General features: G+C 51.8%; 1 protein-coding gene across 4 annotated transcripts in view; it reads right to left on the bottom strand.

Moving 5' to 3' along the window:
- UCKL1 (uridine-cytidine kinase 1 like 1) overlaps positions 1-14,972 on the bottom strand; it is a 45,526-nt gene extending 30,554 nt beyond the window's left edge. The window contains exon 1 of one of the 4 annotated variants that reach the window (XM_077335900.1): positions 14,850-14,972. In XM_077335900.1, the coding sequence (XP_077192015.1) occupies positions 14,850-14,911 (62 nt within the window). In that variant the 5' untranslated portion in view covers positions 14,912-14,972. Of the gene's footprint in view, positions 1-3,216; positions 3,528-8,052; positions 8,076-14,849 lie in introns of those variants that run through there. The other 3 variants (XM_077335901.1, XM_077335898.1, XM_077335899.1) reach the window with 3 other exon arrangements.
- Between the last annotated feature and the right edge of the window lie 9,370 nt (positions 14,973-24,342).

Here is a 24,342-nt window from a genome sequence, read left to right as displayed (position 1 = left end):
CTGCTCCATGCCTCGGAGCAAAGCAGTCTTCCCTGATTGGCCAGGGCGTCAAAGACTTCCTGGTTCCCGGTTGCAAGCCTTCCCTTAAAGTGACTCTGCTCCAGAAGCCCTAACTTCTCTCAGCAGAGATTTGCCTCTTGGATTTATTCCTCCTCCTCTGCTGTCTCCAATGCCACCCACCCAACCCCCGTTCAAGAAAAGAGCCTCCTGCTGCACTTGGCTCCCCTCCCCGCTCTGAGCTTCCCCAATCAAGTGCAGAACACTTTTCTGTTTCAATTGGGTGGGGGGAGATGGAGGAAGACCCGAGTTCAAATCAATCTGAATTCAGCAGGATCCACAACGGAAAAAACAAAGTAAGTGCAGAATCAGCCCAAGTCTCTGCAGTTCATCGATGCCTCTGACGGCCAAGGTTGACCACTCCTGGTTGGGGTGGGACCTGAAAAGGGTCAGGTGAGGGGTGGGACTTCAACGGGATACAATGCAATAGTCCAGCATGGTATAGTGGTTAAGAGTGGTTAAGAGTGGCACCCTCCAATTTAGAGAAAGGGGTTCAGTTCCCCCACAGGCAGCTAGCTGGGTGATCCTGGGCTAGTTCTGATAGAGCTGGTTCCTCAGAACAGTGCTCTCAGAGCTCTCTCAGCCCCACCGACCTCACAAGGTGTTGGTTGTGGGGACAGGAAGAGAAAGTGGTTTGTAAGCCACTTTCAGACTCCTTCAACTAGTGGGAAATTGAGTCTTTAAAAAAAAGACAGTTCTTCTTGAGAGCCAGCATACTGTAGAGCGGCAGACTCTAATCGGAAAGCTGGGCTTGACTCCCCCACTCCTTTACATGCGGCTAACTGGGGCTAGTCACAGTTCTCTTATAGCTGATCTCACAGAGCTCTTTCAGCTCACAGGGTGTCTGTTGTGGGGAGAGGGAAAGGTGTTTATAAGCCATTTTGGGGCTCCTTTGGGTATTGGAAGACAGGGCACAAGGAACCAGCTCATCTCTCTTCTTCTTACTAAGGAGCCACTTTCTCCAGAAATGTTGCTCCCTTTTCACCTGGAGATCAGCAGCAATTTCAGGAGGTCTCCAGACATCGCCTGGAGAATGGGAACCCGGCTAGCTGCCAGATCCTGCTGCTCTTTACTGGGAACTATGCCCTATTGATTTCAATGGTGTTTACTTCCAGAACAGGTCTTCTGAGTCTCAGACACCAAAACATAGTGAAATGCCAGTGAGACAAGAGGCAGAAGTCAGGGGTATCCTGGGGGGCAGCAGATGACTACTGGTAGGTTGGAGGAAAAGGGGAGAAGAAGAAAAGTTGGGTTTTCTACTCCGCTTTTCACTGCCTGAAGGAGTCTCAAAGCGGCTGACAATCATCTTCCCTTCCTCTCCCCACAACAGGCACCCTGTGAGGTAGACAAGGCTGAGAGAGCTCTGTGAGAACAGCTCTAGCAGATCTGTGAGTAGCCCAAGGTAACCCTGCATGTGAAGGAGGAGGAGGGAATCAAACCTGGCTTGCCAGAGTAGAAACTGCCGCTCCAAACCACTATATCAAGCTGGCTCTTGGTGTAAGGCGGAGGGTGGGGAAGGGGACTGAGAAGGGATCTGATCACCATCTTCAAGAATCTAAAAGGCTGCCATAGAGGATGGAGCAGAGTTCTTCTCTCTTGCCCTGGAGGGACGGACCAGAACCAGTGGGATGAAATTAATTCAAAGGAAATTCCGTCTAAACCTCCGGAAGAAGTTCCTGACAGTGAGAGTGGTTCCTCAGTGGAACAGGCTTCCTCGGGAGGTGGTGGGTTCTCCATTTCTGTAAATTTTTAAACAGAGGCTGGAGAGCCATCTGATGGAGAGGCTGATTCTGGGAAGGCTCAAGGGGGTGGTAGGTGATAGTGGAGGAGCGAGAGGGATGTGAGTGTCCTGCACAGTGCAGGGGGTTGGACTAGATGACCCAGGAGGTCCCTTCCAACTCTAGGATTCTATGATTATGCAGAGGAAAGCAATGGCAAACTACTTCTGCCCAGACTTGCCTGAGGATGCCTGACCTCCGAAGCCTTCACTAGTACTTGGGAGACCACCAACGAAGCCCAGGGTTGCCGTCCAGAGGAGGGCAACAGCTGGCCACCTTTGTCTCTCTCTCACCTTGAAAACTCTCTGGCAGGGCTGGCCAAACCATGGCATTCCAGATGTCCATGGACTACAATTCCCAGGGACTCATGGGAATCGTAGTGCACAGATACCTGGAGAGCCCCAGTTTGGCCACCCCTGGCCCTATGGGACCTCCGTGACCTGGTGGCGACCGTGGCAGTCCCAGGCGAGCTCGATCTTGTCAGGAAGCTAAGCAGGGTTCGCTCTGGTCCGTCTTGGGAAGGGAGACCGCCGAGGAATATCCAGGGCCCTCCGCAGAGGCAGGTGGAGGCAACCCACCCCCCAATGTCTCTTGCAAACTGGCTGCGACTTGACAGGACCTCCACCTCCACCAGACAAGCTGCGTTCCGACAGGACAATGCTGAACAAATCGCAAGATTTGGCCCAACTAAAACCTGCCAGGCAGGAGAATCTAGCCCAGTGGTTCTCCACCTTCCTAATGCCGCGACCCTTTAATACAGCTCCTCCTGTTGGGGTGACCCCCAACCATAAAACCATGCAAGGGCTCTTTCACAGAAATTAAACCAAAACCAACCAATGGTGTGAAGATCCATGGTTCAGGATTGTATATAAATTGTTTTTTTTCCCGGGGTTTCTCAGTTCAGCTCTGCCTCTTGTCCCACCATGCCCATTTTGCTCTTTTCCGCTGCTCCAGACAGACGAACGCTCTCTCTCGATCTACCCCGTAAGGCTGTTGTGTGGATGCCGCCCCCCCCCCCAGCCAAGTTGCTTGCCCTGCCGCGACCCCCGTGAAAGGGTCATTCGACCCCCCCCCCCCCGGTTGAGGACCACTGCTCTAAAGGATGCCCCCGGTTGCTCTCTTGTTTCTGAACTCCTCTGCAGGTTGCCAAAACAGCCCATGAGGGATCCCTCTGCCTCTGTCCTCCAGCTTGGCAGACCGAGGTCTCGGCCCCAAATTAAGCCCACTTTTGTCTGCGCGCCGAACGCCCTTGACATTGCTTGCATTCGCCCCCCTCTCTGCTGTTTCAGCCTTCGTCTCTCTGGGTGAGAAAGCCCGAAATCCCCGTTCCCAAAAGGGGAAGGCGGAAAGGTGGGAAAGAGAAGCTGCCAGAGAGACTCACCTGCCTTCAGCTCCGAGGCTCCAGCAGCCGGAGATCCGGACCCCCAAGCCGAGCGGCGATCTGCTCATCTCCCCCCTTCCCCAGCTGCAGAAGGGGGCTGGGACGGAACGGGGGGGGGGAGGCTTTCGATGTGCTTGGCGGGGCGGTGGGGGGGGGCAGGTCTACCTCGTGTGGCTCAGTTCTGCCTGGATACGTTCGGGGCCTCTGGCAAACACCCAATGCAAACTCTCCCCATTTTGCATGGGGCTCTTCGCGGAGAACCGTCAGCGGCCCGGGGAAAGGAGGGGGAAAGAGAAGCGGCCGCAAAATGCCAGAGTAGTCAACACGCTTAGGAGGAGAGCTTAACCCGGAGATTATGTTCATTACCTGATATTAATAGCTCTGGCTTTGGTCAGAGGCGAGCCGGCCGGGGGCAGCCCCTCCAGCCGGCTAGAGGCGACTCTCAGCTGCTTCTGACATTCAGCAGGGATCCCCGGCTCAGGGCAAGGCAGAAGGGGTGCCCAAGGAGCCTTTCCCTCCCCAGCTCCCCTACACTGCTTGCAAAGTTCCTTCTCCTACAATGCTTGCAAAGTTCCTTCTCCTACAAAGTTCCTTCTCCTACAATGGAGGATGCGGGGATTGAACCTATGGCCCCCTGGCATGCAAAGGAGGGGTTCTCCCACTGAGCCACGGGACTCTCTAGATCAGGGGTACTATTCCCAGGAGCCCCTGCCAGCGTTTGCTGGCAGGGGTTCATGGGAATTGCAGTCCATGAACATCTGGAGGACCACAGGCTGACTACCCCTGCCCTAGATTATGGTGTAGGTTAATTCAGAGATTTTGTTCCCTTGGGGGGAGAAGGGGAAACAAAGGGCAGCGACAGATTTCCCTGTCTGACCCAAGGAAATGATCTTAATCCAGTGTCAAAAGAATTCCAAACTCCTTGACTGATCCGCCATCGGTGGACGGAAAAGGAGGACGACGCATCTAAAGACAGACAGCTTGGGGCAGTGGTTAGAGGGCCGAACTCGGATCCGGAAGAGCCAGCTTCGAATCCCCACAACACCAAGCCACACACTCTTGGCCTGACCTACCTTGCAGGGTTGTTGTGAGGCTGCAATGGAAGAGAGCTAGACAGAAAAAGGGCGATGAAGAAGTGTTGGTTTTTATACCCCGCTTTTTACTACCCGGAGGAGTCTCAGTGGCCTACAGTTGCCTTCCTTTCCTCTCCCCACAATAAGATATCCTGTGAGGTGGGTGGGGCTGAGGGAGCTATGAGAGAACTGCAGTATGAGAACGGCTCTATCGGGACTGTGACTAGCCCGAGGTCACCTAGCTGGCTGAATGTGGCTCACCAGATTAGAAGCCGCAGCTCTTAACTGCTATTCCAAGTTGGCTCCCAGGTATACATGAAGTAAGTAAAACACCACATCATCAGGTGGTTAAAGGTGAGGTGCCACGCCCTGGAACAGGCAGCAGGGAGGGTTCAGGGGAGAAATCATAGAATCATAGAATCATAGAGTTGGAAGGGTCCATAGAGGCCATCTAGTCCAACCCCCTGCTCAATGCAGGATCAGCCCAAAGCATCCTAAAGCATCCAAGAAAAGTGTGTATCCAACCTTTGCTTGAAGACTGCCAGTGAGGGGGAGCTCACCACCTCCTTAGGCAGCCTATTCCACTGCTGAACTACTCTGACTGTGAAAAACTTTTTCCTGATATCTAGCCTATATCGTTGTACTTGAAGTTTAAACCCATTACTGCGTGTCCAACAGAAACAGCATCCTGCCCTCCTCCAAGTGACAACCTTTCAAATACTTAAAGAGGGCTATCATGTCCCTTCTCAGCCTCCTTTTCTCCAGGCTGAAGATGGGCTGGAAGGACACCCAGATGTTACGGAGCAACTTGGCCATGCAAATTGAACACATCAACATATGAAATTGCCTTCTACGGAGAACTGCTATCAGTTCTTCAAGGTCCCTGACTCTCCAGGGTCTCAGGTAAGAGGACTTTCACATCTCCTGTGGTCTGAACCTGTTAACTGGAGACACCAGGGATTGAACCTGGGACCTTCTGCAGGCCCCTCCTCTTGTACTGTTTCCTTTTGTTCTATGCTACTTCTCCACACGGCCCTTCATAGACAGCTCTCTCCCGTACAAGCAATGCCCTCCTGCTTCTCTGGGCCCGATGTCGGATTTAGCTGGACACCTGCGATCGGGAAAAATACTTTCCGTTTGGCTTCTTTCTCTTTTGTCCTGTGGGCAGAGTTGAAATATGCAAAGGGGTGAGGCGCCAATCCGCTTTGAGAATAAAGATCTTTACTGAGAAGTGAAAAAAAACTCTTTGTAAAAGAGAGGAGAAAGGCCTAACAGTTTAACCGACTAATTATTGCTCTCAGCAAACAGTGAGGAAGTGTGCTCCAAGGAGCAGGAAGTCTCCAACTGAGCCAACCGGGACATTGAAGGAGCATATTTGAACAATATCAGGAAATTCCTCATCTCAATATGCTCACGACACATCTGTAGCTCCTAAATCAGGCACACTACAGAGCTGAGATTCCAACACCTTCGACCGCAACGTGAATGCGAACGAATCTACTTGAATAAACACACGTTTTATTTTTTGCAAAATACTTCTTGGGAATTTATTCACTGGACAAGCCTTGCTCTGTTAACCAGCTCTCCCAATATTCTTCAGACCTTTCCCCTACCTGGAGTTGGCATGCCCAGCTTTCCCCTGAGATCCCTGGCCCAAGGAACGGAGGGATAAGCCTTGCAGGCAAAGCGACCGAAGGATATAATTTCCACTCAAAGCACAAGCGTGCTTTCAGCATTACCACGGCTGCAGAATTTCTGCAAAGGAGACCCGAGGCCCAACCTCCCTCTCCTGCCGCTAAGCCAGAGGTCATCATGAGCGGCTGGTGAGATGTCAAAGTGCCCACGGGAGCCTGCTCCAGGAAAGCCGACAGACTTCGGCGCATGGTCCTCAAGACGACTAAGAATAGCTCACCTCCCCGACAGCCGGCCGGACGCTGCCCTCTCAGCAAGTCCGTGGCCTGTTTGCCTCGGGAGGGGGGTTACACAATCTTGTGACCCAAGCTTGTGACGGGAAACCAAGCCAAGTGCCCTCTGCAGCCACTGGGACCCCCGGCAGACCCAGGGAAGGAAAGGGAGGGGAGAGAAGCTGACCCTGCCAATCCGAATCATAGAATCATAGAGTTGGAAGGGACCTCATGGGTCATCTAGTCCAACCCCCATGCAGGACAAAGAGCACAGTCAGTTTTTTTTAATACAATCTTTTTAAAAACGTGAAAGAGCGTTAAAACTCTTGCTTGGGACCTTCCCAGGGAAGGCGGCATGGACTTTTTACCCGATACGCAATCCTCCGGTCCAAAGTCGCTCAGTAAATTCAGATTCAGGTCTGTAAAGCTAAGTCAAGAATCACCACTTGAGGGGCAGGGAGGAATTTCCCACCAGGCTCAGGGATCCTGGAGAGTTTTGTTGACTTTCTCTGGCTATAGAGGAGGGGACGCTGGGGGGGGGGGGGCTGAGAGGCCAAGGGACACAAATGGCAAACAGAAAATTCAGGTGGGTACCCACGCTTGGTTGGAAGTAGAGGAGCAAAATTCAAGTCCAGTGGCAAAGGGGACTCTGGACTCGAACACTGCGCAGCAAAGAACATGAGTCAAATCCAACAGCATCTGAGAGATCAACCAGAGTTTCAGAGCTGGAGTGGCAGGTTAGCGTGGATGAGAGAGAGGGTTGGGAGTGTCCTGCATAGTGCAGGGGGTTAGACTAGATGACCCAGGAGGTCCCTTCCAACTCTAGGATTCTAACTTTCGGGAGTCAAAGCTCTTTTTGTCAGCTATGAGACAGAAATCCGAAGCCAGTGAATGACTCAGAACAGGAGATGTTTGCTCACCCTCTTTGACCCCAACGCGGTATCAGTCCCTGACAGACAGAAAAGAAGCCAATGCTTCTGTTTCCTTGCTTTATAAACACCATGCCTTTCTCCTCAATGGGGACCCAAAGACAGCCTCCACCTCTCCTCTGTTTCTTCCGCCTGACATCCCTGCGAGGTAGGTGAGGCAGACAGCATGGGACCGGCCCAAGGTCTCTGTGCAAGATTCCATGGCAGAGTCAGGACCAGAAAACGGGATTCTGCTGCAGTCGCTATAAGACTCTGGCGGAAGAAATCTCAGCGGGAACGGCTGAGACAGTGTGGTGCAGTGGTCAGACCATTTGTGACTAGGGTGGTCGCAATTCTGTGGGGGCTGCAAAACGGCATTCTCCCACCAGGCATTCAGCTGAGACCTCGGCAAGCTGGAAACGGGCTTCCCCCTCCCTGCTAGGCCAGACCCAGTGGGATGAAATTAATTCAAAACAAATACTGTCTAAATATCCGGAAGAAGTTCCTGACAGTGAAAGCGGTTCCTCAGTGGAACAGGCTTCCTCGGGAGGTGGTGGGTGCTCCATATTTGGAGGTTTTTAAAGAGAGGCTGGAGAGTCATCTGACGGAGAGGCTGATTTTGTGAAGGCTCAAGGGGATGGCAGGTGACAGTGGATGAGCGAGAGGGTGGTGAGTGTCCTGCATAGTGCAGGGGGTTGGACTAGATGACCCAGGAGGCCCCTTCCAACTCTATGATTTTTATTCTCTCTCCGTCTCCCGTCTCCCCTTGGGAGCTCATGGCCAGCCGGTTTCTCCTACGTTCAAGACAACAGGATGGTTACACCGCCCCCTTGTGGCCTACGACTCTAGTAGCGGTCAGAGATCATCATAAACAGAAAGTCCTATCTCCTGCAAACGGCCAGTTTTTAAAACCCGCCTGTCTGACATTCGTGGGCAAAAAGGCTGACTCACCACAGCATGACAAGAAGGAAGCTCTGGCCCTGACCGATAAGGAACAAACACGCTGGCTGTTCAGCTAGAACGGGTGCCACAAAGGGCCTGCTGTGGAATATAAAGACATACTGTAATGTTGAACACTACAGCCTAGCAAGGGAGCTAGTTCTCATGAAGTATCTGGGCTGTACCATCACAGAGGAAAGGTAGGGGGGGAAATCAACCAAAGGGTCTCCTGTACAAAAAGAAAGGGGGAAGAATCAGGAAGAAAGCTCGTCTAGAACGTTCCTTCTTGGGATCTAGGTTTCTACATACGTGGATTTCTTTGTTTTTGAGATGCCGGTGACAATGGGGAGATTCCTAGAGGTTTCAGGGCCAGAGGGTAGGGTGGGTGGGTGGTTGGGACATCCTACCATGGAGTCCCCGCTCCAAATTTGCTGATTCCTGCAGGGAAAGTAACGTCTGAAGTCCGGAAATTCTCAAACTGGAATTCGGGCAAATCTCTCAGCCCCACCGAGAGGCTGGCAATCACATGATGGGGATTCTGGGCCTGTGACCCCCCCCCCCCTGGGTCTGAGCTGAAGCGATCCAGCCGGAACTAAGGCTGATCATCTCTGGGGAAATTTGGCTGCTGATCTACGAGGAAATGCAGAAGAGTAGGGAATGTTCGGCCAGAAGAAGAGGAAGGTGAGAGGGGACAGGATGGCTCTCTCGAAGTGTCTGAAAGGCTTCACTTAGAGCAGAACCATATCAGCTACACATCAGGGAAACCATGTTTATGGTCAGAGTAGTTCAGCAGAGGAAGGGGCTGCCTAAGGAGGTGGGGAGCTCCCCCTCACTGGCCGTCTTCAAGCAGCGGCTGGACAGACCCTTCTCCTGGATGCTGGAGGCTGATCCTGCAATGAGCAGGGGGTGGGACTAAATGGCCTGCATGGCCCTTTCCCACTCTAGGATTCTAGGAGTCTAGTTCAGCAGTGGAAGGGGCTGCCCAAGGAGGTGGGGAGCTCCCCCTCACTGGCCGTCTTCAAGCAGTGGCTGGACAGATCCTTCTCCTGGATGCTGGAGGCTGATCCTGCACTGAGCAGGGGGTGGGACTAAATGGCCTGCATGGCCCTTTCCCACTCTAGGATTCTAGGAGTCTAGTTCAGCAGTGGAAGGGGCTGCCCAAGGAGGTGGGGAGCTCCCCCTCACTGGCCGTCTTCAAGCAGCGGCTGGACAGATCCTTCTCCTGGATGCTGGAGGCTGATCCTGCACTGAGCAGGGGGTGGGACTAGATGGCCTGCATGGCCCTTTCCCACTCTAGGATTCTAGGAGTCTAGTTCAGCAGTGGAAGGGGCTGCCTAAGGAGGTGGGGAGCTCCCCCTCACTGGCCGTCTTCAAGCAGCGGCTGGACAGATCCTTCTCCTGGATGCTTGAGGCTGATCCTGCACTGAGCAGGGGGTGGGACTACATGGCCTGCATGGCCCCTTCCCACTCTAGGATTCTAGGAGTCTAGTTCAGCAGTGGAAGGGGCTGCCTAAGGAGGTGGGGAGCTCCCCCTCACTGGCCGTCTTCAAGCAGCGGCTGGACAGACCCTTCTACTGGATGCTTGAGGCTGATCCTGCACTGAGCAGGGGTGGGGGGACTAGATGGCCTGCATGGCCCCTTCCCACTCTAGGATTCCAGGAGTCTAGTTCAGCAGTGGAATGGGCTGCCTAAGGAGGTGGGGAGCTCCCCCTCACTGGCCGTCTTCAAGCAGCGGCTGGACAGACCCTTCTCCTGGATGCTTGAGGCTGATCCTGCACTGAGCAGGGGGTGGGACTAGATGGCCTGCATGGCCCCTTCCCACTCAAGGATTCTAGGAGTCCAGTTCAGCCGTGGAATGGGCTGCCTGAGGAGGTGGGGAGCTCCCCCTCACTGGCCGCCTTCAAGCAGCGGCTGGACAGATCCTTCTCCTGGATGCTTGAGGCTGATCCTGCACTGAGCAGGGGGTGGGACTAGATGGCCCCTTCCACCTCTAGGATACTGACTGTATAGTCTTGGTTGGGAGGAGAAACCAGAGAGCTAGAAGTGCATTTTGCTACCTAAACTATCGAAAGATGTGCTCATGCACACAAAAGCCTATTCCCAGAATTAAACTTGGTTGCTCTTAAAGGTGCCACTGGACTCAAATTCCGTTCTATGTATTCTACCTGGTGCCTTTCCCCGTTTTATCTTTACAACAACCCTGTGAGGTAGGTTCACAGACACAATGACTGTAGCAAGCTTTGTAACGGAGCAGGGGAATATTCCAACGCGTATCTCCCTAGTCCAACCCGATGTGCTTTTAACGGGATCCACTAAGAATTACTTCCCCCACAGCACAACAATATTCAGGGGTTCTGCCAGCGGATCGGGCCCTCCGAGGGGAAAGGGCCTACCCGCAGCCCACCTGCAGCTGTCGGTTTTCCGCTGCACCTAATCCGGGTTCGAAAAATGTTTCCGTCGTGGCACGGCTTTTTCCCACCATTCAAACGGCAAAGCATTGTTGCAGGGAAGCAAAAAATAATAGTAATTTTGTTCCCATTGTGTGGAGCAGCAGAGATCTGGAGAACTGCCTGGAATGTCGCCTCATCAATGCCGCGGAGTGTTAAAGAAACAGGGACTGACATTCTCCAGGGCAGAGTTTCCGCACCCCGTAGCCCTTCCGCTGCTCTGTCGGCGCCCTTGTGGCGAGCACAACCCTGCCCGCATCGCAGAGATGTCGTGAGGGTAAGGGGCGACTCCAGACTCCTTACGAGAAAGTCAAGGCTGGAGGAAACAGGAAATAATTAGCCCCCCATTGAATTGTTTCCAGTTTGCCTGGAATTCGATCCACTTTGGGGGATTAACCTTCAAGGGGGAGGGGGACGCATGATTGCTTTAACTGGTTGTGGCTCAAATCCTTTTCTTTCTTTTCTCTTTTCAAAACACACCTGGCCAGCCCTTCAAAATGCCCCAAATCCGCCTGAACATAGGCTGAATCATACCCTTGGACCGTCAAGTTGGGTGTTATGGGAAAAAGGGTTCATACACGCAAAAGCTTATGCCCAGACTCCTTATGTGTTTACTTGTCACACTGGATTTTGCAATTTTGCGTTACCATTCACTGGTGTCCTAGTGTCCTCTGGCTTGCTTCTTATTTCCCCCCCTTAGGGAAAAACGACAACTGGGGGCTCTTTGAGGTAAGAAAAGCTACTTGGTAGTGGGGAGGACTTTAGAGAGGCATGCTTTGTGTTACAACTTTGGAAGAAAATTATTTTGGGCTTTGCCTGCACGCTTGTATGCCTATTCATTGCTCCAGGCAGTTAACTTAAAAAAAAAAAACCTCCCATCCCTGGGAGAGGGAGGCGGGTGTGAGGGCAGGACATTGGAGGTGGAGGTAGTGCTTCTTCGCCTTTCTTTGGCTGGTTGGCTGCTGGTTGCTCTCCATTAGATAGCGCAACATATGTTGGTGAATCCACTTTTTGGGATTCACTAACTAGCGCTTTAAAATGGAGGATGTGGCTGGCCATTTACTGCCCAGACGCTGCATGTTGGTGACGTCATATGGAGGGGCCAGAATATAACGACAACAAAAAGTAAGCATTTCACTATTTTTAACGGGTGCAGAAACACCCTGACAATTCACCTACCCTCAAGACATTTTCAGCAAGAACCCTGCGGTGCGTAAAGCAAGCAATAATTTTAGCCAATAAAAGTTCCCACTGATGCAGAAAGGGTTCCCAGCCAAAGAAATAGTAATACTGAATGTCTGCTGCGGGGAATCCTGCAGAGAATTCCGGTTTGCTTATTCAGATTTCCAGCCCAACCTATCTCAGCTGTTTATACATAGTTAGAACAAACGGCACACAGCCAAGGGAAGCTCCGGCGGTTGGCCTGTGCAATTCTGGCTCCGCAGCTGGTCCGCATTCCTTCACGTCAGTAGCACAAAGCCCCTCGTCTTCCTGGTCTACGTGAGAGAAGCTGCCCCGCTCCACAACCAAATCTATCTTGCCCTTTATCCCAGCAGCTGCACAGATTTCAACCCTTCCTCCCCTCGGAAGTTGGAATGTTTGTGGCCATGCCGTCACATCACACCAGCAGGACTGATAGACAAGGAGCCTCAGAGACAATCAGGGTGCGAAGGTCAGACATAAAAGGTTATAACAAACCACACACAGGGACACATGCTAAACCTTCTAGGCATCCTTGGGATGAGGTCACCTCATTGCAAAGCCCCAAAAACTTCGGCCAGGCCAAAGCAATGGAACCCAGAGAGACCCTTGAACAAACCTGGCACATCTACATGCGTACAAAACTCACAATTGATCCATTAGGAACTGAAGGAGGGCAGGTTTGAAAATCTCGATACCCAGTTGCATAATAAAATGGCCCTGTGGAATGCACTTAAGCGGACTGCAGGCAGAAAGTGAAAAGAGCGTAAGAAAGAAAAAATACGGAAGCAGAGAGTTAAGAACATAAGAATCACCTTACAGGATCAGACCAGGGAGGGTCCATCTAGTCCGGCCTCCTGCCTCACAGTGGGGCCAGCCAGTTCCTCAGGAGGGCCAACAACAGGGCTGAGAGGCCAAGGCCTTCCCCTGATGTTTCCACTAGCCCTGGGATTGAGAGGTAGAATGCCACTGAATGTGGAGGTTCCCTCCTGTCACCATAGTTACACGCTTTGTAAAGAAGTATTTCCTTACAACAATGAGGACTAGAACCTTGATGTGGAAGTGAAAGCAGGGCAGAGGGCAATCGTAGCACCCAAGACGCAGCTGGCAAAATCCTGAGAAAGCAGTGTCCTTTTTGTGTTTTAAAATCTTTGTTTTATTTATTTTGTAAGTCATCTTGCAGTTGGCAAAATCAGAATGGAGGTTCATATATGTTTTATACAAATAGAAGAAAAGCAGGTTTTTTGTACCTTGCCTCTCACTACTCAAAGAAGTCCGAAAGTGGCTCTTCCCCCTTCCTCTTCCCACCACAGGCACCCTGTGAGGTAGGTGGGGCCAAGAGAGCTCTGAGAGAACTGCTTGGTGAGAGCAGCTCTAATAGGACTGTGACTGGCCCGAGGTCACCTAGCTGGCAGCACATGGAGAAGTGGGGAATCAAACCTGGTTCTCCAGATTAGAGGCCGCTATTCTTAACCACAAACCATGCTGGCACTCAAATCATATAAATAAATAAATACACGAAGAAAGCACAGTATAAGTACTCAACTGCTAGTGCGTCCCCCCTGGAAAGCCATTAGAAACCGGTGGGTGCATTTTAATATTCTGTCTTCTGCTCTGTTTGCTTCCCTTCCCGGTTTATTATCATCTGGGCATGGAATTGGCGTCATTGTGTGTGGGCAGGTACTTGTGAATTTACCCAGTATTGTTCATGGATAGGAGTCATTTGGGGCTTGCCAACTTGTGAATGGGTCTCTCTGTTGCTACGCCTTCTAACAACAGACGGTAGCTAGGAGAAATTCCGTGCACGCAGAAAGGTTCCGCTGGCGTCTTTCTCCAGACGAACGGAGAACGGCTCTGAGCTTACTTTTAGGAAACCAGAATCTAAATAATAATTCTTTTTTGCCATCAGGTTGCAACCAGCTCATGGCCACCTCTTTGACAGGGCATTGTAAGTAAAGGGAAACAGAGGAGCTCTGCCCAGCAACCCTGGACTTTCCCTGGTGGTCTCCCATCCAAGCACAACCAAGGCCGACCTTGCTTAGCTTCCCAGAACTGATGAGATTGGCATAGCCTGAGGAATCACACTGCTAGGATAAATGTGCACACATTTAATTGATTAATATTAATTTTCCATGATGCCTTAAAAAAAACCCTGTTGTTAAAGGGGCTGAAGTAACCAACACCCCTGCTCTCCAGATCAGCTGGCAACCCCAATGTTCACAGCCACCAATGTGGGGTGAGAACCACGGTCTTAAGGTGGCCACGCTTCTTTTTAAAAGGACAGCCTGAGCGCACAGCATCAACTGCCTTAAGCATTGCTAGCTCAATGGAACCTCCAAACACAGAAGCCATCTATCCCCGAACACTAAATGCTAAGGGATAACAAGCCATGATGGCTCAATGGAGCCTCCATGCTCAGGAGCAGTCTACTTACAAAGACTAAATACTGAGGGATAACAAGCCATGATGGCTCAATAGAACCTCCATGAGCAGGAGCAATCTACCCCCAATTGCTTATGAGTACGGAGACTTCGTTTGGCTGACATGGCTTGTTGTTCCTCAGCGTTTGGCAATCTATCTCCGAATGCTGAATGTAGAGGAAAAAGAAGCCACGGTTGCTCCTGAATATGGAGGTTCCATTGAACACTCCACCCCCAAATTCTGAAGGGCAGCAAGCCATGACAGCTAAATGGAGCTTCCATGCTTAGGAGCAATCTATCTGCAAACACTGAGGAGCAACAAGCCACGATAGCTCAATGGAACCTCCATAGTCAGAAGCAATCTAACCCCCTCTGCTAAATGTTGAGGGACAACAAGCCATGGCAGTTGTAACTGTGAATTTCCAGAATTCTGCAGGGAGTCGGACTGAAGGTGCCTTCCAGCTCTATGATTCAAAGAAGCGTCCATGCCCAGGAGCAGTCTACCCGCGAAATCGAAAGGACTACAAGCCACGACAGTCCAAAGGAGCCTCCGTGCTCAGGAGCAGCCTACCCGCGAAAGCGAAAGGAAGACAGGCTGGGAGAGACCAATGGAGCCTCCATGCTCAGGAGCAGTCTACCCGCGACCTGCTGAAGAATGACGCCCGCTCCTTCGGGGCCGTTCCCCGCCTCGCCGGGGCATTTGCGGAGGAGAGCCCGTCCCTCCCCTCCGGCGCCCCCTTACCTGTCCTCGCCCGCCTCCGCCGCCGCCCCTCGCCCCGCATCTCCGCCGCCCGCCGCGGCCATTGTCCGCCTCCCGATCAGCTGTTCGGCCAGGCCGGGGGGGGGGGGAGAGGCGGAGGAGCCGCGGCCGCGCCGCGAGGCCTCTCGGGAGTCGTAGTTCCCCTTCAAAGAAGCCGACAAGGACGCGGAAGCTCCGCGGCGCGGGGCACGGCGGGAGTTGTAGTTCTGCGGGGAGGCGTCGCGGGAAAGGGAAGGCGGGGCTTGCCCTTTTGCTACAGCAGAGCGAGGCAGCCCTGGCACGCTCCGCGCGGGGGTTGCCAACTCCCGCTTCGCGAAGACCTGGAGGTCTGAGGCTGGGAGGGGCCTCGGGAGAGGAGGAGGGATAAGCCTCACCGAGACCTCGATAGGGATTCATGTTGAGTCTGGAGACCGGGTGTAATTCATAGAATCATAGAATAGTAGAGTTGGAAGGGAGCTCCTGGGTCATCTAGTCCAACCCCCTGCACTGTGCAGGACACTCACAACCCTCTCGCTCCTCCACTGTCACCTGCCACCCCCTTGAACCTTCACAGAATCAGCCTCTCCGTCAGATGGCTCTCCAGCCTCTGTTTAAAAATTTCCAAATTCCAGGAGATCTCTAGCCTTCACCTGGAGGTTGACACGATGAAGTAGAATAGGATGTCCCGACCTGTGCCGGCCTCCCGGTGGGGGGGGGGGGGGGCTGGGGAGCTTTCAGAATTGCAACTTCTCCCTGGCCCACAGAGATCAATTCCCCCCTGTAGAAATCGGCTGCTTTGGGGGGGTGGGCTGTAAGGCATTGGACCCCAATGAGCTCCTGTCCTTCTCAGGCTCCAGCCCCAAATCTCCAGGAATTTCCCAACCCAGAGCTGGCAACCCTGCCCCCGATCCTCAGCCAGTGGTGCAGGGGGACCTAACAACCCTAGACGCACCGTTTGAGCTTGCAAGATGGGTGGGTGCACCACTGGCTAGGGAGATGCCGTGCAAATACAAAAAACACAGGGAGGGGGAAATATCCTAAGTTGGGGTGGCTAGTTTCCAGATGGAGAAATTCAGAAGATTTGGGGGTGGTGCCAGGGGTGGGTGGGTTTTGGGCAGGGGAGACTCTTCAGGGGGTCTAAGGCCATGAAGTCCACTACATCTCCAGGCACGACCTAGAGGTTGGCATGCTTTAGGATGCTTAGGGCTGATCCTGCGTAGAGCAGGGGGTTGATGGCCTGTATGGCCCCCTCCAAATCTATGATTCTATGATTCTAACCCTAATTAGCAGACTGCTTTGGCAAGAGATGGCAGGAGGGATCCGCATACTGGAGTGCTTAGGCCAGACACTTCGGGTTCCAATTTCTCCCCAAATGGGTTTAGATCAGGAACTTCCTGGTGTTTTCAGATAATTTCCTCCTGTGCCCTGCTTGGCTCCATAGGAAACGTCCTGCTCCTTTGAGCGTTATGTCCTCCCTGCTTGCCTCCAGAACAGCAGTTGAACAGCCGTAGAAAGAAAACATATAAGCTAGGTCTTTCTCCTATGTACACAAAGCTGTTCCTCTTTGCAATAAAACTATTCTTTCAAGCCGCTTGGTGCCCTGCATCCAAACTCTGCCAATAACCCCAGCGCCGTATCCGTCACGTACATATCCCCATAAATTGCAAACCTGTCTAAAGCGATCTGGCTGCTCCAGTTTCTGACACCCAAGGGTTAATAGCCTCCTTCTTCCGCACACAGGGGCATGCTATCCATTGAGCTGAGTGTGCAAAGCATGAAAATCCATGCCTATAAAAAGAAGGACAACAACCTCCTGGGCTGATGAGAGCCCAAGAGCCCAGGGCTGCCCCCCCCCACTCCCCCGTTCACAGAAATAGCAAACGGTACATTCTTTCTGGTATTGCCAAGAAGACAGATGCTCTCACGGAGGTCAGGATGGCAGACAAGAGCGCCACTTGCATGCCCACATCTTCCTGGCGCTCCGGAGCAGCTGCCCTGGGAGCCAGTAAGAGCTTTGCTTGCCGAAGGGGTAAAAGAAACTTCCTCCACAAATCAAGGAGGAGCAGGAGAAGATTCATTGGAATGCTATAAATCCCCAGTTCCCAAATGGGCTTGTAACTTCATTGCTGGTCAAATCATGATGTTTATGGACCATGGCTGCCTGCCTGCCTGCCTGCCTGCCTGCCTGCCTGCCCGGCCATGTTTCTTCGTAGCTTAAGGCGTTCCAGCCGGCAATCGAAGTTGGTTTTGAAAACATTAAAACTGAAGTCCCTCGAAAAAGCTAAAGAGCGAAACGCGTTGGGATCTGTTGAATATCAAAGAATAAAGAACAATGGGAGTTTGAAGACTCCATAGAAGTCTTTTCTTGTTGTTAGTTGCAAAGTTGTGTCCGACCCATTGCGACCCCATGGACAATGATCCTCCAGGCCTTCCTGTCCTCTCCCATTCCCTGGAGTCCATTTAAGTTTGCACCGACTGCTTCAGTGACTCTATCCAGCCACCTCATTCTCTGTCGTCCCCTTCTTCTTTTGCCATCGATCGCTCCCAGCATTAGGCTCTTCTCCAGGGAGTCCTTCCTTCTCATGAGGTGGCCAAAGTATTTGAGTTTCATCTTCAGGATCTGGCCTTCTAAGGAGCAGTCAGGGCTGATCTCCTCTAGGACTGACCGGTTTGTTCACCTTGCAGTCCAAGGGACTCGCAAGAGTCTTCTCCAGCACCAGAGTCTCCTCTGTATATTTAATTCGCCATAGTGGTATCCCCGTACCTCATAACTTGCCCTGTGTTTGGTCCTTCACTGGGTCACAGAATCACAGAATCATAGAGTTGGAAGGGACCATACAGGCCATCTAGTCCAACCCCCTGCTCAACGCAGGATCAGCCCCAAAGCATCCTAAAGTAAGGGGTCCTACCCCTCCTATTCCCCCCCCTTAAACTTCTACAGCACATTGGCTCTCCACAGGCGTTGTGAAAGATCTCAGCCTGAGATCCTGGATTGCAGCTGCCGGCCTTAGCTTGCAATACTCATCTGAATGGGCCAAAGGTGAGAACTAGGGCAAAGCAGCTTCGTGCGTTCAAGAGGTCGGGCCTGCTGAACAGGGCTATTTTTATTACAGGGTCCGGCCGTTGTACGATCCAACCCCAACCTTGTTTTTCTCTAAGAGGGCCTCCAGGAGGGAATGGCCAAGGGGTTGAAAACGGCCATTGTTGTCTCTCGTTCTCGTTGGCGCTTTCCTCAGCCGTCCCTGAAAGAATCTCCGGCGACGTTGCCAGGCTGGCAGACGTCCCAGCGGCATCTCCAGCAAACGAACAGCCGCTTGGCAAGGAGCGGATCTTGTTCATTCTCGAGGTCCACCCCTCTCCTTTGCAAGCAAGGAAACGACACCTCCCTGGGGAGAACCCTCCCCCCCCCCATGTTCCTTCTCAACATCCCCCTTGAGCAGCATCCCTCCGGCCAGCTCCCACCCAAGGCACGCCAGGCCCCGCTGTTCGTCTCAGCCAGCCCGTCCGCTGTCATGCCGTGAGAATCCCAGGGAACAGTGACAGGGCGTTTTGGACAGCTGTCAGGCCCGGCAGCCAGGAGCAGATGGAAAAAGCCTTGTCAAATTTGTCTCTCGGGCGCTTCTCATTCTTCAGCCCACTGTGTAAACACAGAAGCGTTGAGAAAAGGGAGAGGGGAAGCCAGAAAAATGTCGTTGGCTGGCAGAATCCTTGCTGAGCCAGGGATTTCTCCTACGTTCTGTATCGAGTCCGAAGAGCGGCGGGGAAATTAAGGCTTTGGGGTTTCCTCCAGGGGCAAAGAGGTAGGAGGAGAGCTGCTTTTGTTGTGCCCCGCTTTTTTACGACCCAAAGGAGTCTCAAAGCAGTTTGCCAGCGCTTTTCCCTTCCTCTCCTCTCCATGGACACCCTGAGAGGTAGGTGAGAGAGCTCTGAGAGAACGGGGACTGGTCCAAGGGTGTGAGAGAGCTCTGAGAGAACTGGGGATGGTCCAAGGTCTCCATGCTGGCAGCAAGTGGAGGAAGAGTGGAGAATCGAACCCGTTTCTCCGGATTAGAGGTTCCCGTTCTTTTAACCATGACACCACAGTCACTCTTACCTCAGGCAGCTGCTTGCCAAGGGTCACCGACATCTCTAGGACATTGACATCCCCTGCCAACTGGTCCCTTTCGCTGGAGATTCAGGGATTGAACCAGTGACCTTCTGCATACAAAGCAGAGGAGCGTCCTCTGAGCCAAATGCCCCTCCCTCGTTGAAGGTCTATCATACCCACTGGCTTGCAGATGACTCCAGATGCCATTCTGAGCATTTCCTGCTAAAGTATCTCCAGTGTCAGGAAAGACCCGTCTCTCTTTGAAAGCATCTAGGCCATCTAGTCCCACCCCCTGCTCACTGCAGGATCAGCCTCAAGCATCCAGGAGAAAGATCTGTCCAGCCGCTGCTTGAAGACGGCCAGTGAGTGGGAGCTCCCCACCTCCTTAGGCAGCCCCTTCCCCTGCTGAACTAGACTCCTAGAATCCTAGAGTGGGAAGGGGCCATCCAGGCCATCTAGTCCCACCCCCTGCTCAGTGCAGGATCAGCCTCCAGCATCCAGGAGAAGGATCTGTCCAGCCGCTGCTTGAAGACGGCCAGTGAGGGGGAGCTCCCCACCTCCTCAGGCAGCCCCTTCCACTGCTGAACTAGACCCATAGAATCCTAGAGTGGGAAGGGGCCATGCAGGCCATCTAGTCCCACCCCCTGCTCAGTGCAGGATCAGCCTCAAGCATCCAGGAGAAGGATCTGTCCAGCCGCTGTTGAAGACGGCCAGTGAGGGGGAGCTCCCCACCTCCTCAGGCAGCCCCTTCCACTGCTGAACTAGACTCCTAGAATCCTAGAGTGGGAAGGGGCCATGCAGGCCATCTAGTCCCACCCCCTGCTCAGTGCAGGATCAGCCTCAGGCATCCAGGAGAAGGATCTGTCCAGCCGCTGCTTGAAGACGGCCAGTGAGGGGGAGCTCCCCACCTCCTCAGGCAGCCCCTTCCACTGCTGAACTAGACCCATAGAATCCTAGAGTGGGAAGGGGCCATGCAGGCTATCTAATCCCCCCCCTGCTCAGTGCAGGATCAGCCTCAAGCATCCAGGATGTGAATACCCCCCCTCCCATTCTGCTGGTCCTATCCTCTGCTGCCAACAGGACCGTTTCTTTGCCGTCCTCTGACAATCTTTCAAATATTTAAAGATGGCAATCATATTCCTTCTCAACCTCCTCTTCTCCAGGTTGAACATTCCCAAGTCCTTCAGCTCCTTCCTTGGAGGGCCTGGTCTCCAAGCCCTGGATCATCCTTGTCACTGTCCTCTTCACCTTTTCCATTTTGACCACTTTCTTTTTGAAACGAGGCCTCCAGAACTGAAGAAGAGTTGGGTTTATATGCCGCTTTTCTCTACCAGGAGTCTCAAAGTGGCTTACAATCACCTTTCCTTCCTCTCCCCACAACAGACACCCTGTGAGGGTGGTGAGGCTGAGAGAGCCCTGATATTACTGAAGAAGAAGAAGAGTTGGTTCTTATATGCTGTTTTTCTCTACCAGAAGGAGCCTCAAAGCGGCTTACAATCCCCTTCCCTTTCCTCTCCCCACAACAGACACCTTGTGAGGTAGGTGGGGCTGAGTGAGAGAAACTGCTTGGTCAGAACAGCACAGTCAGGGCTGTGACTAGCCCAAGTTGGCTGCATGTGGAGGAGCATGGAATCAAATCCGGCTCACCAGATTAGAAGCTACTACTCTTAACCTCTATACCACACTGTCTCCTTGTCACACTGCACACAGGACACCAGGTGGGGTCTGAGCAGTGCAGTATACAGTGGGACTCTGACAACTTACGATTTTGATGTGTTGCCTCTGTTGATACAGCCCAAGACTGCATTCGCCTTCTCTTGCAACCCTGATATGGTGCCTCTCTTGAAGCAGGATTATGAATCTCAACCTTATTTTGCTAAGAAAAGGCCCTCACATCACCAGTTATGAAAAAAGGCAATAAACATTTATTTGATACAGCTGTGGGTTTTTTTTTTTGTTCTTGTTTTTAATACATACAGTACATAGATTTGTCCCTTCAAGGGCTTCAGTGGTGCTCGATATTAATATTACAGTACTCAAGCTGAGGAATTATTTCGTCAATGATTACCAAAAAAAAAAAAAAAAAGAACAGATCGTCACAAATCAGGAGTTTATAAGATAGCTTACAGTTAAAACATTTTAATTTTTTTTATTTGCTTTTTTCCTCTCTCTCTCTCTCTCTCTTTTGCAAATAAACACTTTTTAATATATTTTATATATATTTATATATGGTTACAAGTGATAAATCGAAACTCTTTTTCTTTTCCTTCCAAAATACACTTATCCGTTAATGTCTGGCAACAGGGAACAAACAAATTAAGAACAGAATTGACAGCTGTAGGAGATGCCCTGGAATGGTATCCCCAAAGGAAAAAGAAGAGACCAAGAAGGAATTTGCACAGATTATGTGTGAGTTTATAGTGATGGAAACCATAACTGAGCCACGCTGAAATGAATGGTACCTGAAGACTGCACTTGATCGACTGTAGCCCTCCGACAGTTTGGCAGGGGTGACCAAACGGTGGCTCTTCAGATGTCCATGGACTACAATACCCATGAGCCCCTGCCGCATGGCACTGCGGCGCTAGCTGCTTCGGGTGTGAATGGCCGCCAAAGTGCGCCGAAGTGCACAAGCCCAGTGGGAAGAGCTTTCAGTGTTCCCTTTGCATTAAAAATTTAGCATTCTAGTTGTGGATAAATGCATTTTTACTCTGTGTGCTGTTTCTATGGCTTGTGAGCTAATGCAACCACCTGAACTGATTGATGGATGAATTGGTGGACTCATTCACTGGACAACTTTCCACAAAGGGTCCCTGTTAGCCAGGAATCACAACACAGATTTCGCGAGAAAACTGGGAATTATCACCCCATGGCGGGAAAACACAGTGGCATGAACTGAGCATTACCCATTGAGCATTACCGGACGGATTCCAGTCGGCCAATTTTGCCGATTGGAAGCTATCGCAGCTGCTGGGATGAAACTACAGCCCCTCTCTTCGCCTCCGCCCCCAAAGCCCGGAAAATGAACATCGAGCGGTGAAACGCAGAGGACGGTGCCTGGGGAAATTTCTGGACCATGCGTACCTGAACCCGCAGGTACTAACTTAACGCTCTGCTGTGGTCGTTTACTCCAATAGTAAACTGCTACCAATTTCACAGCGATGTTTCGCTGATCCGTGAGGGTTTGAAAGTTTTGTGGGTGGCCGCGATCCCCTCCCAAATTGTTAATCTGGGAAGGCGTCCCTGCTCAGAGCTCGTAATAAACCTTAAAATTGAATTTCCATCTGCCTTTGCGACTCCCTCTGGACTAGGGCATGATGAGTCGTCCTTTTTGCCTCCTTCTGTTAAGTCTGCATCCAAGTCTGTTAAAAATTAGCTCTGCCTGCTTCTCTCGCTGGCCTGCCCCTGGACTTGATCCCTTCCTGCTGAGAAAGACCTCATGGCTCTCCCATTTGGCCTCGAAGGGACGCCCAGCTTGGCTTTCACCAACGATTCTGGGGCTTTTTGCAGCTGAGTGGCCGCCATGCGCCAACTGTGCCCACTTCCCGTACAGACCACGGCTCTCCCAAATGTACCAACTGGCTGGATTTGTGCAACAGGGGAGCTGGGTACTATGCATGCTTGGTCGAGATCATTCCAAACCTTACCACTTGGCGCAGTGTGCAGGACTGGATGGGCCCGTGTAAATCCAGGGGGTAGAAGACATGGGGGAGTGTTTATGAGGGGCTGGATCTTACTGACAACCCGTACCAAGTTTTGGACCAGGACTGCGAAGAAGCGAAGGGTTCAATTTAATGACCTAGGACAATCTGAAAACAAACAACAAGGAAAGGAGAAACTCAGGCCCACGGGATTCTTGGCTTTGCTCCCGGGACAGACCCAAAGATGTCATTCGCCTCTCTTGAGAGACGGTCACCATGGCGTCTCCACACAATGAGATGAGAGAGGTTCTCTTGGAGACAGAGCTAGTGGTTAAGCAAAGGAGCAAGGAGAGAGGGGTGCCCTGATCCTACATCAGTGGAGACCTGAACTCATGTGGCCAGCTTCCTTCACAAAGAAGAGGGTCATTAGATTCTAGGTGGATTGCCCTGTTGGTCTGAAGCATCCGAAAAAATTTTGAGCTCAGCAGCACCTTGAAGACCAACAAAGTTTTATCCAAGTGATCGGCAGATATCCGACAAAGTGTGCATGCACACCAAAGCTCCTACCTCGTACGAAACTCTTGTTGGTCTTAAAGGTGCCTCTGGACTCAAGCTCAGAGGGTCACTGTAAGAGTGGCTGTCAGTGTTACTTTGCTGATTTATCCCAGTTTTTTACCCCACCCTTTCCTTTACACACATATTCTTTGTTTTCCTGGTTTGACTTCACAACCACCCTGCGAGGTAGGTTGCACTGCCTAACTAGCACGTTTTTGTCCCAGCCTTCCTTCCCCAAAAAACTCAGGAAACTGCACAGTTTCCCCTTTTGCCTTTAAATGTTGCAACAAGAAGGGATCTCAAACATTACACGTGGAGAAGATTAAATGATATGAGTTTGTTTACCTACTGTAAAAATATTTCACTGTTCTTGAAAGCTTGGAACGCTGACAAAGGTTATCCTGTACGCTTCTGGATTGCCTGTGCTTGCGGGACATGGGTGGAATCCAGGTTAAATTTGTTTCAGGGCAGGACTGAAATTCCCCATCTCCACCTCTCTACTGGTGCCCACTGATCTCCATCCCATGCAGCTCTTGGCCCACAGGGGACCCTGAGGGATGGCAGAAGGAGGGGTCAACACCAGGATGGGGGACTTGGTAGTTGTTATGGGGGGGCGGGGACCCCAAACCCATGCGTTTTCCTAAACTGGCCTAACTGCAAATCACTTACGTTCTGGTCTGGAGTCCTTTCCTGTTAATTTTTCCTAATTAATTTTCCGTCGCAGAGCAGAGCATAAAATAGAATAGGGATGAGCTAGATCAGGGGTCCCCAACAGGGTGCCTGTGGGCACCATGGCCCCCGCTGACACCCTTCCTGGCACCTGCCGAGTGTATTTAGAAAGTGGGTGCTTTCTGCCACGGCTGTTTTGTGGTGGCCATTTTGTGGCCAAGGCCACAGCAACGTGGATAGAACTCAAAACTGTCCACGGGCTCAAAAAAGGTTGAGGAGCCCTGAGCTAGACAGCGAGGTTATTAGGATGTAAAAGATAGCGTTTTCGCTATTTGATCAATAAAATATATGTCTCTCACAACAACCCTACAAGGTAGGTCAGGCACAGAGTAACTGAATGGCCCAGAGTCACCTAGTGAGCTGAACGCAGGTCTCCCGGATCCTAATCCAACCCTTTAAATATTGCATCACGCTGCCTACAACCTAGGCAAAGTGCTTGGGAATAGTGCTCTGTCCTGTCAAGTGTGAACGTTTGAAAATTGCA

This window comes from Paroedura picta, chromosome 4 (genome assembly GCF_049243985.1).
Source record: "Paroedura picta isolate Pp20150507F chromosome 4, Ppicta_v3.0, whole genome shotgun sequence".
In the NCBI taxonomy this organism is placed as follows: domain Eukaryota; kingdom Metazoa; phylum Chordata; class Lepidosauria; order Squamata; family Gekkonidae; genus Paroedura; species Paroedura picta.
This window is presented reverse-complemented; position numbering and strand designations above follow the sequence as displayed.